This window comes from Melopsittacus undulatus, chromosome 18, assembly GCF_012275295.1.
Source record: "Melopsittacus undulatus isolate bMelUnd1 chromosome 18, bMelUnd1.mat.Z, whole genome shotgun sequence".
Taxonomy (NCBI): Eukaryota; Metazoa; Chordata; class Aves; order Psittaciformes; family Psittaculidae; genus Melopsittacus; species Melopsittacus undulatus.
The window spans coordinates 4,550,551-4,565,470 of NC_047544.1; the positions used below are offsets into that span (position 1 = coordinate 4,550,551).

General features: G+C 60.7%; 2 protein-coding genes across 2 annotated transcripts in view; both read left to right on the top strand.

Annotated features, from left to right (window-relative positions):
* Positions 1–1,154: 1,154 nt before the first annotated feature.
* On the top strand, positions 1,155–5,266 carry EGR3 (early growth response 3). The gene is made up of 2 exons (XM_034070555.1): positions 1,155–1,410; positions 2,263–5,266. The coding sequence occupies exons 1-2, from the start codon at positions 1,257–1,259 to the stop codon at positions 3,303–3,305; spliced, it is 1,197 nt and encodes a 398-aa protein (XP_033926446.1). The 5' UTR covers positions 1,155–1,256; the 3' UTR covers positions 3,306–5,266.
* A 4,194-nt stretch (positions 5,267–9,460) lies between these two features.
* The window catches only part of BIN3 (bridging integrator 3), a 30,596-nt gene continuing 25,136 nt past the window's right edge, over positions 9,461–14,920 (top strand). Inside the window, exon 1 of the mRNA XM_034070409.1 lies at positions 9,461–9,610. Within this exon, the coding sequence (XP_033926300.1) occupies positions 9,603–9,610 (8 nt within the window). The 5' untranslated portion in view covers positions 9,461–9,602. The remainder of the gene's footprint in view (positions 9,611–14,920) is intronic.

Consider the following 14,920-nt stretch of genomic DNA (forward strand, 5'->3'; position numbering starts at 1 on the left):
AGCACTGCTCCCCGCGGGACCCGGGGCACGGGGAGGGGGCAAAGCCACCTCCTCTGTCACCCAAAGCCACCTCCTCTGTCACCCAAAGCCACGTCCTCTGTCACCCAAAGCCGTCTCCTCTGTCACCCAAAGCCGTCTCCTCTGTCACCACTACCGTGTTTCAGGCTGCTGCAGCTCCGGCCCTGCCGCGGCTCCCCCCGCACACCCGTGGGGCTGCGGGACGGGGTTTGTGGCCGGTTCATCCCCTCGCTCCTGCTGCCCATGGAGCGCAGGAGGACGGGGGGGCAATGAAGTCTCCAGGTCAGAGCCTCGCCCAGAGCATCCCCGGGGCTCACTGCACCCCGCGCCATCCGGTGGGATGTGAGGGCGCAGGGGGAGACCCCCGCCCGGTGCCTGCTGCCCGGTGCAGGTTGCCCGGTGCAGATTGCCCGGTACCCAGTGCAAGGTGCCCGTTGTCCAGTGACCGGTGCCCGGTGCAGGTTGCCCGGTGCCCACTGCCCGGTACAAGTTGCCCGGTGACCGGTCTGTCCGGTGCAGTCGCCCGGTACAAGTTGCCCGGTGACCGTTGTGTCCGGTTCCCGGTGCAGGTTGCCCGGTGTGTGCGGTACCCGGTGCAGGTTGCCCGGTACCCGGTGTGACCGGTGTCCGGTGTGTCCGGTACCCGGTGCCCATCGCCCGGTACACGCTGACCGGTGTCCGGTACCCGGTGTGTCCGGTACCGCTCTCCCCGTTGCCCGTCCCCGCGCGCGCCGGCCCCGCTTCCTGCTTTCTAATGTTCCATTGTGCGGAGCTTCCATTGTGACGTCTCGGCCTCGGCTCGGCTTTGTCTGTCCATATATGGGCAGCTACGTCACGGAGCGCTCCCGCCGCCCGGATAAATGGGCTGCGGAGTCCCCGGCGGAGCATTCGGGCGGCAGCGAAGGGAACCTGCGAACGGAGCCGAGGGAGGGAGGGAGGGAGGGAACGGGGGGGGGAGAGGAGAGGAGAGGAGGGGTTAAATCCTCCCACCCGCTCTACAACCAACATCTGCCAGCCAGACCCCCCCCGTCGAGGAAACACCACCAGGGACCCACGGAGCACCGCACACCCCCCCCCGCCCCCCCCCCCGCCCCCCCCCCCCCCCACCCCCTCCGCCCCCCCCCCCCCCCCAACTTTTTCTCTCGCATGATTCCCCTCGCACGGATTTGCCACTCGGATGTTGTTTCCTCGGGAGCTGAGCTCGGAGCCACGTTGATCCAGCCTTTTCCTCCAGTGCTATGACAGGCAAACTACTGGAGAAGCTGCCGGGGACCATGAACACTTTGATGAACCAATTGCCTGACAATCTGTACCCAGAGGAGATCCCCAACTCTTTGAATATCTTCTCCAGCAGCAGCGACTCGGTGGCTCACTACAACCAGATGGCTGCAGGTAAAAGAAAAAGGGGGGGGGGGTGAATGGGGAGACGAAGGAGAAGAAGGGGGGGGAGCGGTGGGGCGAGGAGGAGGACGCTATGGGAAGGGTGTCATGGAGCCTCGGAGGGAAGGGAAGAAGGGAAGCGCTGGGGCTGGGGAGCGTCCCCCCCCCCCGCACCCACCCACCCCTTTCCTCGCCGTGGCTCGGCGCGATCGCTGCAGGGCTCCGCCGAGCTGCTGCCGAGCCGCCGCCGCAGGTACGGGGCCGGGATCCGTGGGGAGGAGGAGGAGGAGGACACGGGGAGCGGGGGGTGGAAGGGGGAAGCCGGAGCCCCGCAGCGCGGAGGGGCTCAGCCGCCCGCACCGGGATCCTCCGGGATGCGGAGGCACCGCGGACACGCGTGGCCGTGCCCGTTCCTCCCGAGCCCGCAGCAGCGTGGGCTTCACGGGACACGGCATCGGCTTCCCCGGGGTGCGGGGCTGGGGAGGGGGGTCCCTGCTCCCACGCGGAGCCCCACGGGGCTGAGCATCCCCCCCCAGCTCGTGTTTCTCCGGGGATGGGCTCAGGGAAGGCTGCGAGTCGGTAACGGCGTCGGCGGCCGCAGCCGGCTCCGGAGTGCCCAGCGCTGCCGGGGCTGGACGGGGAGGAAGCCTACCTGTAGCCGCAGGTACCTCCGTCCCCCACCGGCTCCCACCGGTAGGGACCCCCCCCCGCTCCCTCGGCAGCCCGGCCCCGGTAGCCAGCGCCGGGGGATGCGGGGAGCGGCGAAGGGAAGGAAGGAGCGGGCCCGGTGCATCCCCGGTGCATCCCCCCGGGGCGTCTCGGCCCTCCCGGCTCACCCTGCCCCGTTTCTCTCGCACTTTGCAGATAATGTTATGGACATTGGTTTAGCGAACGAAAAAGCCGGCCAGGAATTGTCCTCTTATTCGGGCACTTTTCAACCGGCCCCGGGCAACAAGACTGTCACCTACCTGGGGAAATTCGCTTTCGACTCACCCTCCAACTGGTGCCAGGACAACATCATCAGCCTGATGAGCGCCGGCATCCTGGGGGTGCCGCCGTCCTCGGGGGCGCTCACCAGCACGCAGAGCTCAGCGGGCAGCATGGGGCCTCCGCAGGGCGAGGTGGACCAGATGTACCCCGCGCTGCCGCCCTACTCCTCCTGCAGTGACCTCTACCCGGAGCCCGTCTCCTTCCACGACCCTCAAAGCAACCCCGGCCTCACCTACTCCCCCCAGGATTACCAGGCGGCCAAACCCGCCTTGGACAGCAACCTCTTCCCCATGATCCCAGACTATAACCTCTACCACCACCCCAACGACATGGGCACCATCACGGAGCACAAACCCTTCCAGAGCTTGGACCCCATCCGCGTCAACCCGCCCCCCATCACCCCGCTGGAGACCATCAAGGCCTTCAAGGACAAGCAGATCCACCCGGGTTTCGGGGGGCTACCGCAGCCACCCCTCACCCTCAAGCCCATCCGACCCCGCAAGTATCCCAACCGGCCCAGCAAGACCCCGCTCCACGAGCGGCCCCACGCCTGCCCCGCCGAGGGCTGCGACCGCCGCTTCTCCCGCTCCGACGAGCTCACCCGGCACCTCCGCATCCACACGGGCCACAAACCCTTCCAGTGCCGCATCTGCATGCGGAGCTTCAGCCGCAGCGACCACCTCACCACCCACATCCGCACCCACACCGGCGAGAAGCCCTTCGCCTGCGAGTTCTGCGGCCGCAAGTTCGCCCGCTCCGACGAGCGCAAGCGGCACGCCAAGATCCACCTCAAGCAGAAGGAGAAGAAGACCGACAAGGGCTCGGGGGGGCAGCCCCCCGCTGTGCCCCCCGCCACCGCCGCAGCCACCTCCTCACCCCCCGTCGCCCTCGCTCCTGCTGTCACCACGTGCGCTTGAAGGGACCGTGGGGAGCAGTTTGTGGCACCCCCTCTTCTCTCCGCAGCGGCCTCGTCGCCCAGGTTTAGGGTGCCGGGGGGTTGTGCTGTGCGGGTCCAAGCCACCCGCACCCGGATTGACCGGGGCCAGGCTGCCCGCACCCGGATCCTGCCTGCACTTGGATCGACAGGACCCTGCACTGCCTAGATCCCGGATTGTCCGCACCCGGATCCCTGCTGTCCGCACCCCGGTGCTCAGATCCCGCACTGCCCGCACCTGGATTACCCACACCCGGATTGCCCAGACCCAGCTCTCCCAGACCCCACATCTCCTGGGTCCAGTCCATCTGGATCCTGCACCTCCCGGATCCTGCATCTCCCGGGTCCAGTCCATCTGGATCCCACACTTCCCGGATCCCACACTTCCCGGATCCAGCCTCCTGGATCCTGCACCTCCCGGATCCCACACTTCCCGGGTCCAGCCTGCCTGGATCCCGCACCTCCCAGGTCCAGTCCATCTGGATCCCGCACCTCCCGGGTCCAGTCCATGTGGATCCCGCACCTCCCGGGTCCAGTCCATCTGGATCCCGCACCTCCCGGGTCCAGCCCACCCACCCCTCGCTCGGCCCTGATCCGGGCTTGCATACCCCGAGGGATCCCGGCTGACCTGGATCCCCGGCTGCCGCATCCCCGGGGCCGGGCTGGGCAGGATCGGGCCCCCCTTGGCCCCGAGCCGCACCTCCCGCGGCCGGGCAGGGATGGATGGACGGAGCCCCCCCCGGCTCCCCTCTGCCCCCCGGCCCTCTCCCCGGTCCCCCTGTCCCTGTTCCCAAGCACCGGCTCCCATCGGAGGTAAGCGGGGCTGGCGGGGCGGGGGGGGCTGCGGGTCCCCCGGCGGGGAGCAACGTCCCGGCAGCAGCTTTTGGGTTTGTTGGTTTATTATTTCCCCTCCCCCTTTTCATTTTGTATTAGTATTATTATTATTATTATGATTTCTTGTTCATCAGAAGGGAAATTCTGTCCAGAAACGCCTCAAACTAACCCCAAAACCCACCCCAGGATCTTCCCACCTACTTTTGATAATGTGAGCTCTGGAAACGTTGCTTTTATTCGGTCACTTTAAAGCCAACCGAGTCCGGAGGAGGCAAAATAATCAATTAGTCCTCTTATTTCCCATTTTTCTTTTCCTTTCTCCTTCTGGTATGTGCATGTCATTGCATGACTGCTCTGATTTTTTTCTTCTTTTGTTTTAATCAATCTGTGCTCAGACATTTAAGCTAAAAGAAGCAAAAATAAGGATTCATTAAGAATTAAGAATAATGACTTTGAAAAAGCTATAAAAATACTACTCTTTGTTGCCAAAAGGTCGTGCTATCCAGGTTTGATGTCTGCATGTGAAAATAAACCACACACACACACACACGCCACATTCTAGAGGTATAGGAAATAAAGCGAAGGGAGAGAACGCAGCCGTGAACGGAGAGGAACTACATTCTAAAACCACACCGACCACAATCAGGTTTCGCCACACAAACCTAAAGGGAATGATATTTTTTGAGAGACTTTTGTATAAAGTTGAGTACTCAGAGAAAAAAAAAAAAACAAACAAAAAAAGGGCAAAAAAAAGGGCAAAAAGCAAAAAAAAACCACAAAAAAAGGAGGAAAAAAAAAAAGAAAGACAAAAAAAATCACACCAGATGTAATATATTTTGTGGATGTTTTTATTTCTTGGATTTATAGTACCTTATACTAAGGTTCAAAGGCAAAAAAATGATGCTTGATATCGTGAAAAGGTGATAATTTTCACACACATTTCATTTGCTCCTTTGTCATGTCGTCACGCGAAGATGCTCGTCGATGCACACAGCGTTTTTAAGGGAAACAAAATCCGACTCCGACCCTGGAACTGATGTATTGTTGTACCATTTGCACTGTGAGCAAATGCTAATGCAGTAAATATATTGTGTTTGCTGACAATCAAAAGCCGGAGTCAAGAGCTTTATTTTGCTTTGCTCAGAAAGGATGGAGACCGGTTGGAAAGAGCAGGAAGAAGTTTGTCCTCTGGCAGGGGGTGTCCGAGTGACTTGGGACGGGCAGGCCTGGGGCTGCTGTGCTGCTTTATGGGTGACCTTGGAGCCTGTTTGTGCTTCCCCCCCCTTAGGGTTGTGTTTTCTGGGTTCGTTTGGAGCCTGTTTGTGCTTCCCCCCCCTCAGGGTTGTGTTTTCTGGGTTCATTTGGAGCCTGTTTGTGCTTCCCCCCCCTTAGGGTTGTGTTTTCTGGGTTCATTTGGAGCCTGTTTGTGCTTCCCCCCCTTTAGGGTTGTGTTTTCTGGGTTCGTTTTGATGTGATTGATTGTGCATCACCCCAACCTTCTCTCAGCCCCCCCTTCTCCTTCAGTTCTATTCGCAGGACTTCACCGTGACTCCGGCATTCCAGGACACTGGGTGACCCCGAAGGCGACCGGCTCCATCCTCACATCCCCCCCTTATCCCACGGGACCCCCAAATCCTCCGTGTCCTTGAGTTGCCCTTGACCTTGCGTCTTATTCCTGCCCCTTGTCGCGCCGCCGCCTCCATCGCCTCCATCCCGGCTCCGTTTGCCTCCGTCGGATAACGGTGGGCGAAAGAGGATCGCTGCCGGTACCAGCAGCCCAGCGCGGAGCCGCCATGGGAATGGGAACGGGGCCGGGCCAGGCCACTCCGGTTATAAATAACCACCGGATCCAGCGCCAGTGCTTGTACGGGCACGAGGGATGGGTGGGAGAAGGAGCAAGGATGGATATGTGAGCGGGCACATGGGTGGTGGAACCCTTCCCCAGGAAGCCCTGGTTCTCCTGGAGTTGGGAATGTGCTGGAGGATGCGGAGGGTCCTTTGGGCCGCACGGGCTCTGTTGTGTTGGAAGCATCCCATTCGCTAGGGACTGCTGGCAGTGCTGGCATCCAGCATCGGCACCGCGGCTTTCCCGGCATTCCCGGGCTCTGGAAGCACTGGCACCGCCGTCCAATATCCTGCCTTTTGATTCACAGGCCCCGGAGGAGCTGCTGCTCCCGGGATATCACTGGGCTTGGAGAAGCTTTAATGTCATGGAGAACCTGGGAGCAGACGGTGCCCAGGGCAGCTCGGAGCATGCCTGGCTCATCCGGCAATGGCATCTTGTGGTGCTGGGGCTCATGGGTGCTGCTCTGGGGTCCTGGAGTGGATTCCTGGGTGCTTGAGCCTTTGTTGACCATTGAGGCTGGCTCAGCCCCTGGACCAGGTGTGGGCTCAGCGTGAGCTGGGGCTGCTCTTCCCTTGGTGCTCTGAGCATCCCTCAGCACCCAGGGGTTGTGTTGGTTTTAGAGCTACCAGTCCCTGCTCTGCCCCTTGCATGGCTCGGACAAGCCAAGTGGATGTGCAGGAGCTGGAGCCACCATGTATGTACCTGATGGTGGGGGGAGAGCCACCATGGCCTCCAGCATCACCCGTGGGTGCTGTGGTGCTGGTGGTTGTGCCCATCTCCACTGGTGCCTTGTGCTGGAAGACATTGGAGATGCTGGGGACAGGGCAGGCGGTGGCACGGCAAAGACCACATCATCCGCACCACTGTGCCATGGCAATGCTCACTCCAACACTTCGGGCTCCTTCACTGTCATAAGGAGCAGGGAAGGAGCGCACCGGGTGTGAATGGGATGTCCTGGTCCCGGTCCGGACCCACTCTGCCATTCCAGTGCCCCTTGCATGGAGCAGGAAGGTGAGGGGCACCCTTGGGTGTCGAAACACGTGGCGAGCGTGCGGCACCTCGCAGGAAACCCGTTGGTTGCTACGGAAACACGGCACATTCATCCCGGCTGTGGGCTCCCTGTGCTCCGGGGAGGAGGGATGGGGTGGCAGCCCCACAGCTCCGGACCCGCTGCTCCCTGCGGATGTGGACACCCCATGGGATGGGATCTGCTGCAAGGAGGAGCACCCAGCGCTGGGAGCGGCGAGGACCCGAATCCCAGTGCTCCCAGTGCGCAGCTGGGGATGCTGGTGCCACAGATGTTGGTGGGATCTCTCCATGACCTTCTCAGCCTCCGGCTCAGCTCCTCCCTGGCAGGACGATGGCTTCTGTGGAAGGCCTGGATGGTTTCTGGATTCCCTGCCCTGTGCCGCTGCCCTATGGATCCATCCCTGCATTCCCGGCCAAGGCGGCAGCTCTGACCTCTGCTCATGGCTGAGTTTTGGAGGAGAATCCAGATGATCTCCCCTGGCACGTGGTGACACATGGGGCAGAGCCTCCATGGAATGTGCTCCCTGCGCCCCACAGCCATCGGACACCCAGGACCTGCTGCCCCAGCTCTTCCTCACTGCATCCCCTGCACCAACGTGGGCCATTACAATGGGAACGGCAACCGGGACCAGCACCATGTCCTAGAGCAAACCCACCCTGGGAACAGCCTCACTCCATCCCTCCTCTTCCTCCCCACACCTTGGCCGGGATGCGATGGGGTCCTCGTGGCTCAGGGTTCGCTCTGACCCCCCCCAAACTGACTCCTTGGTGCCACCTTCAACCTCTCTCCACCACCTTGGCTCCTTCTCCTGTCTGCCTCCATGGACACCATCCCCTGGGTGCCCACCCGGCCCTGTCCCCCCTCTCCTGCTCCTTTCCGGCTTATCCCTGTCCTCAGCGGTGTCGGTGGCACCTTCCCAGTTTAGCATCATCCTCCTGCTGTAATCACTGCTGTTTACCTCCACCTGCTCATGGATAAACCACCCCTGGCACCCATCCCAGGCCTCCTCCCTGCGTCCCGTGCAGCCACACGTGCTGGCACCACACTGTGGGTGCCAATGGGGGCTCAGAGGGCACCCGCAGCTCTGGGGGTGCTTTCTTTCACCCCACGGTGGTGGCTGATGGGGCCGGTGCTGAGGACATGGGGGGTTTGGTCACAGCTGCCCAGCCTCCTGCGGATGGGGATGGGGATGAGGGGGTTCTCCCCAGACTGGTGCTGCCCCACTGGAAGCACTGCACATCCCTGCTCCATGCCCTGAGCACTGCACATCCCTGCTCCATGCCCTGAGCACTGCACATCCCTGCTCTGAGCACTGCACATCCCTGCTCCATGCTCTGAGCACTGCACATCCCTGCTCCATGCTCTGACCAATGCACATCCCTGCTCCATGCACTGAGCACTGCACATCCCTGCTCTGAGCACTGCACATCCCTGCTCCATGCCCTGAGAACTGCACATCCCTGCTCCATGCTGAGCACTGCACATCCCTGCTCCATGCCCTGAGCACTGCACATCCCTGCTCCATGCTGAGCACTGCACATCCCTGCTCTGAGCACTGCACATCCCTGCTCCATGCTCTGAGCACTGCACATCCTTGCTCCATGCCCTGAGCACTGCACATCCCTGCTCCATGCTGAGCACTGCACATCCCTGCTCCATGCTCTGAGCACTGCACATCCCTGCTCCATGCTGAGCACTGCACATCCTTGCTCCATGCCCTGAGCACTGCACATCCCTGCTCCATGCTGAGCACTGCACATCCCTGCTCCATGCTCTGAGCACTGCACATCCCTGCTCCATGCTCTGAGCACTGCACATCCTTGCTCCATGCCCTGAGCACTGCACATCCCTGCTCCATGCTGAGCACTGCACATCCCTGCTCCATGCTGAGCACTGCACATCCCTGCTCCATGCCCTGAGCACTGCACATCCCTGCTCCATGCTCTGAGCACTGCACATCCCTGCTCCATGATCTGAGCACTGCACATCCCTGCTCCATGCTCTGAGCACTGCACATCCCTGCTCTGAGCACTGCACATCCCTGCTCCATGCTCTGAGCACTGCACATCCATGCTCTGAGCACTGCACATCCCATCCCTCCCCATCCCGCACCCACCTTGGGGTGCTCCTGATCATCCCGTTCCCATGCCCCTGCCTACATTGGGATGCTCCTGGGTACCACTCTCACCCCGGGATGCTGCTGCCCACCCCCCTACACCCATCCCCGCTCCGGTGCTTTGATGCCACTCCGGTTCCCAGGGGCTTTCCACCGTTTTTCACCGTTTTTCACCATTTTTCACCGTTTTTCACCGTTTATCACCATTTTCGACCGGTTTTCACTATTTTCCACCATTTTTCACCGTTTTTTCACAGTTTTCCAACGTTTTCCACTGTTTTTCACCATTTTTCACCATTTTCCCACCGTTTTCCCCCGTTTTCTCCCCTCTGCCCCGTGACGTCACGCCCCGTCCCGACATCACCCTCCCCTGCTCCTCCCGTCCAGTGGCGGCGCTGCCGGAAGGGGCGGGGCGGAGGCGAGCGGCACTTCCGGTGGAGCGGCGAGGGGAGCCATGAGCTGGTGAGTGCGGCCCGGGCTGGACCGGGACCCGGTTCGTCCGGTCCGGGGCCGGGTCCGGTTCTCGCTATCGGCCGGGCCGGATCCCGGTTCCCCGGTTCCGGTTCTCGCCATCACCGTGGCCGAGCTCCGGTTCCCCCGCTCCGGAGCCGGGTCCGGTTCTCGCCATCGCCCGCTCCGGGCCCCGGTCCGGCTCTCGCTATCGGTCGGGCCGGGACCCGTTCCCCCGCTCCGGGTCCGGTTCTCGCGATGGCCGCGGCCGGGCCCGCAGGGAGCCGGGTGTCCCTGGGCAGCTGGAGGCTCGGGCCGTGAGGGGACACCGGGAGCGGGGCCTGCGCAGGGCGGCCGGGGGGTCCCCGGAGGACGGGACGGGCTCTGCCCGGTGCAGGGCAGGGAGCAGCGGCCGTGAACGGGGACGGAGCAGGGATGAGGCCTGCGGGGGGGGGGGTTCCCTCTGGAGCCGTCCATGGACACGTCCCGAGGGCTCCGCTCCGATGTAAACCCGCGGGGGCCATGGAAGTAAAGCTCGGTTGTTGTCAATGCAATGGCTCCGACGTGTGCTTGAAGCAGGCTCGGGCCTTGGGCCCCTTCCCCGCTGCTTGCGTGAGGGAAGGGTGGAAATGAACCCTGGTTCCTCATCCCTGCGGAGCCCCATGGAGCCAGAGCCGGGATGGGATGGGATGAGGTGGGTGAAGGGGAAACGGGAGCCCCTGGTTCCCTGGAGGCATCCGGTTGAGTCCAGCAGGGCTGGGAGCAAGGGGAGCTGGGGATGGGAATGGTCCAGCAGAGGAACCGGCCTCAAGCTGCACCAGGGCAGGGTCAGATGGAGCTGAGGGTCAGTTCCTGCCCCACAGGGTGCTCAGCATTGGAACAGGTTCACACCCCATGGAGCCGAGAGGCCTCAGTGCCATGGGGCAGGGCTGGGAATGGTTGGAGCAGGTGAGGTTTATTCCAGTTTCTGTGACCCCCCAGGACTGATAAAATGGGGGTTTTGGGTTAAAAAGCCACCATTGAGCACCAGGTTCCTGTGGTTCTGCTGTCCCCAGCCCGGAGCAGCCGTGGTTGGAGGCAGCGCTGGTCAATGAGGGGCTTGGAGCTGCCGTGAGCTCCAGGCTGGATGAGACCGGATCCGCTCTCCTGGCGCCGGAGCAGCTGCAGGGCCCATAGATGAGACAGGAACATTCCCATCACAAGCAGGATGGGGATACCTGCAGTGAGCATCGTTCCCCATCCAGCAGGTGTTACCCAGAGCATCAACACTTCCCAGTGTCCCTCAGCCACACCAGTGCTGGTGACCATGGCCCATGGCTCTTGCTGAGGGATTGGGCTGTGCCCACAGCTGCTGGCGAGGAAGGAAAGGTCAGTGCTGGAGGAGGGAATTCCGCTCGGATCTGAGGCCCTTTCTTCTCCGGCAGCGTCAGTCCCTGTCCATGCCGTGGCCGCAGTGACGTGGGGCTGGGACCCCTCACTGCAGCCTGGCCCGGCATCAATGGCCCCATTCACTGGGAGAAACTGGAGTTGAGCGGGAGCAGCCCCGGCGTGACGTGCGCCGCGTGCTGGCACCCATTGTGCCAGGGTGCAGGGTCAGAGCAGGATGTGACCATCGCTGCTGTGCCAGGGTGCAGGGGTCAGAGCAGGACATGACCATCACCGCTGCCCTGTGTAAGGAGCAGCACACGGCAGGGTTCAGGGCACGCCTGTGTCCCCTGCATCCCTCAGCACCCACGGGCACCATCAGCCCCGGCTCAGCACCCACTGAAGCTCCTTTGGCTCCTGCAGCCCATGGAGAGGCTGAGGCTGCTCCTGAGCCCCGGCTGCAGCTCCTCTGTGGTGCTCGCTGCCTTTGGTTTGCCCAGGCTGGTGTGAGGGGTCCCTGAGGGCAGAGGCTGTTTGGTGCTTGGGATGGTGGGTGCCTTGTGCAGTTGTGCATGGATGATCCTTTGCTTTCCCTTGCCCTTGGTGGGCTGGGGCTCTGCTACAGAGCAGCAGCATCCCTTGTACCAGCACAGGAAAACTGCTCCAGAGGGTAAAGCTGCTGACAGAGACTGGATTAAACCCCCAAATTCCCGACTCCTGCACCTAGGCAACTAGGCACTGCTGTCTTTCTAGGCTAAGCTTTATTTAGAGCAGGAGGAGGCTTGTTTTGGAAACAGCCTCATGGACAGATGAGATGTTTTCTGCATCTCAGCAGAGCTTGGTGCCTTCCCTTCAGCTTCTGCGCTGTCAATTGGGATCTCTTGAATGCATCCTCTTCCCCCTTGCCCTCCCCACTGCCCTGTGGCCATGTGTTTTGGAGGAGAGAGGTAAATATGCCAGTGATTACCTTGGCCATTGCTCCCTTTTAAACACCAAAGAGAAATAAAGCGATGGCTTTACCGGATCCACACCCTCTGTTGCCACAAGCGTCTCATTTGTGACCACCTGAAGGGTATTTTAAGCCTCATGGAACCACATAAACCCAAGTGTTGCAGCAGCTCATCCCCAAAGAGCTCCTGTTCTCCCTTCCCAGCTCCCACAGGTGATTTCACAAGCAGGAAGGGGTTTTCCTGGCACCGCTGCTGTTTACTGCAGGAGGAAGGATGTCAGCAAACGTTGATGGTGAGGCTGGGGGGGTTTGTTGCACTGCAGCATCCTTGCTCTGCATGGGGGTTGCTGTCACTGGCCTGCTCAACCATATGTGTCTTGGCACATGTGAGTGGCCTGAGGAGCTGGCAAGGGTTTAAAGTCCAGGTTTAACTCCCCAGGTTGGTACCAGCCACAGCACAGAGTCAATGGGAACGTGTTTGCTTGAGTTTGGGGGTGGAGGTGAGGAAGAGGATGGATTTACACCTTCCCTAGCAAGGGAAGAGTGTGGGGAGGAGCAGGTGTAGCTGCCTGGCAGGGGGAGAGTGGGGTTGTTGCTTATTCATGGTGGTTTCCGTGTTTTGGAGCTGTGCTGTGGCCAGGCTGGGCAGGGGGATGCAAAACACAGCCCAGGGCACTGTTTTCTTTGCAGTGAATCAATATTGATGGGGTTTTTTTGGTGGAGCCCAAATCCCGATGTGGTCAATGGCAGCGTCCCCAGTTCCTCCAAGTATCAGCGATACCGGGAGCTGGAGATGAGCACGGGATAAAATGAGGTTGGATGAAGCAAGTGGATACCAGGGCAGTGAGCAAGGTGCACGCTGCTGCCACGTGCAACACCCATGCGACGTGGTGGCACATCCCAGGTTGGACACAGGGATGGGAGCTGGGTCCTGGGGCTGCCATCAGCACATTAGCTTAGTTCTGATCCGTTTGCCACCGTCTTTGCCCGAGCAGCTGAACCCCAGGGCTCTGATTGAGCCCCAACCGTGTTTCACAACCAGGCTTCACTTCAGATGGGTATTTTTGTAGCAGTCAGGGCCCAGAGCAGCCCTGCAGAACTGAGCTGCCCACGCGCCTGGCGTGAGTAATTTTCTTTTGATGGGTGAGTAAAATATCATTCTATGTTTTTTCTCTCGTGCTCATCTCGCATCGGGTGGGAGAGTGAATTCTGACTGGATCCTGGAGTCGCTTCAGCACCGGCACCACGCTCAAGGCACCGGCTACCCCTGTGCTCCCCCAGCACCACAACCTGGATGTGTCCATCCCTTTGCCCCTTCTCCCCCACTGCAGGGGCTCACCCTGACATCCCCGCCTGGCTTCACACCTGAAGTCACCTTATGGGGTTGGGATGCAGTGGGAGCACACAGTGGGGTTGTCTGAGGGACCAGCACCCCGTGGCCTCCCCCAAGCCCAGAACCAGAGCAGGCTTTGGCACCACATCTCCCTCGACAGAAGCTGTTTGTGAGCCGTTGGAATCATTTTTTCCCTTCTTTTCTCCCCCCTCCTTTGCCTTCGCGCTGTGTTTGGAGCGGTTGCTATGAGGCGGTGGGGGGAGCAGGGTGGGATGCTGCCGGCAGTTGCCATGGACACCGTGTAGTACAGGGAGGAATCCGGAGCGATGCTTGGGATTCTCGGCTAAGCTGGGGCTGCCTTCCTGCCTCCCTCACCTGGGCAAGGCTGGGATCCCGCTGCTCCGAGGCCAGGATCCAGGGCAGCCCCTGTGGCCATGGCTTTGCAGCTTATGGGACATCCGAAGTCATGAGACACGTGGTACTGGTGCCCAGGTTTGGGTTTAGTGCCGTGGATGTGCATAGAGTCATGGAATCTGGAATGGTTTGGGTTGGAAGGGACCTTAAAGCTCCTCCAGTTCCAATGGCAGGGACCCCTTCCATGGAGCAGCTGCTCCAAGCCCCTGTGCCCAACCTGGCCTTGAGCACTGCCAGGGATGGGGCAGCCACAGGTGCACCAGGAATGATGGAGAGAGGCTCCAGCCCTGGAGATGCTGACTCCCATTCCCTCAATAAGGGCAGTGCAAAGGGGAGCACTGGGAGCTCAGGTGGCAATGCAGGTGCAGAGCTTCAGTGGCTGCTCTGCCTGGCCTGGCTTAAAGAGAGCCCAAAACTTTCCATAGGAAGTGGGTGCTTCTGGCTGACCATGGATTGAGTTGCTGGTGTGACAGTGGTGGTACCGATGCCACCAGTTGGTACCACACTGGGGCTTGTGGCTCCCTGTGTGTGATGGATTCTGATGGTGTCTGGGCATTGTTTTTCCCCTGTAACCAACCTCCAAACCACAGTGTGAGCAAGCACATTCTGTTCTCCCTTCCCCTTCCCTTGCATGCTCCTTGTCCATCCTCCCTCCCCAGCCCTGGATCCGCAGCATCCCCATGGAATGTGAGGGGTCTTCTGGGACTTGATAGGGGTTGCAAGGTGATGTTCAGATGGAACAGCCTTCAGGATAACGGCTGGCATCCACCAAGAGTTTATCCCAGTGCATGTTCCAGCACTGCCTGGGGCTGATGCCAGGGTCTGATGTCCTGCATGGTGCAAAGGGACCATCACCTCCCTAAATCAGCAGTGATTTGGTCTGATTCACGCTGGCAATTCCTCTGTGCCTTCGTTTCAGGGGACTGCTGGATTGTAGGAGTGGGAGCTCCATGTTTGAAACTCCAGCTCCCTACGGACCTCATTGAGCTGCGTTCCCTCCCCTGCCTGCAGCTCTCCTGTGCATCCGGAGCAGAATGAGCTGCTTTGGTGTGTGTGGCCCTGGGTTTGCACATGGAGAAGCCAAGTAAATAGATGGAATTGCTGGGGAAACTTCAGAGAGAATTGGCCACAGCTTCTCCCACCTTCCCCTCCCTGGGGTTCCTGAGCATCCCTGATGCTTGCAGGATTCTCTCCACCCACACTCTTTTCCCTGCTTTAAGCTCTTCCCACCCCTTCCCTGCAGTAATTCCCCCTCCTCCGT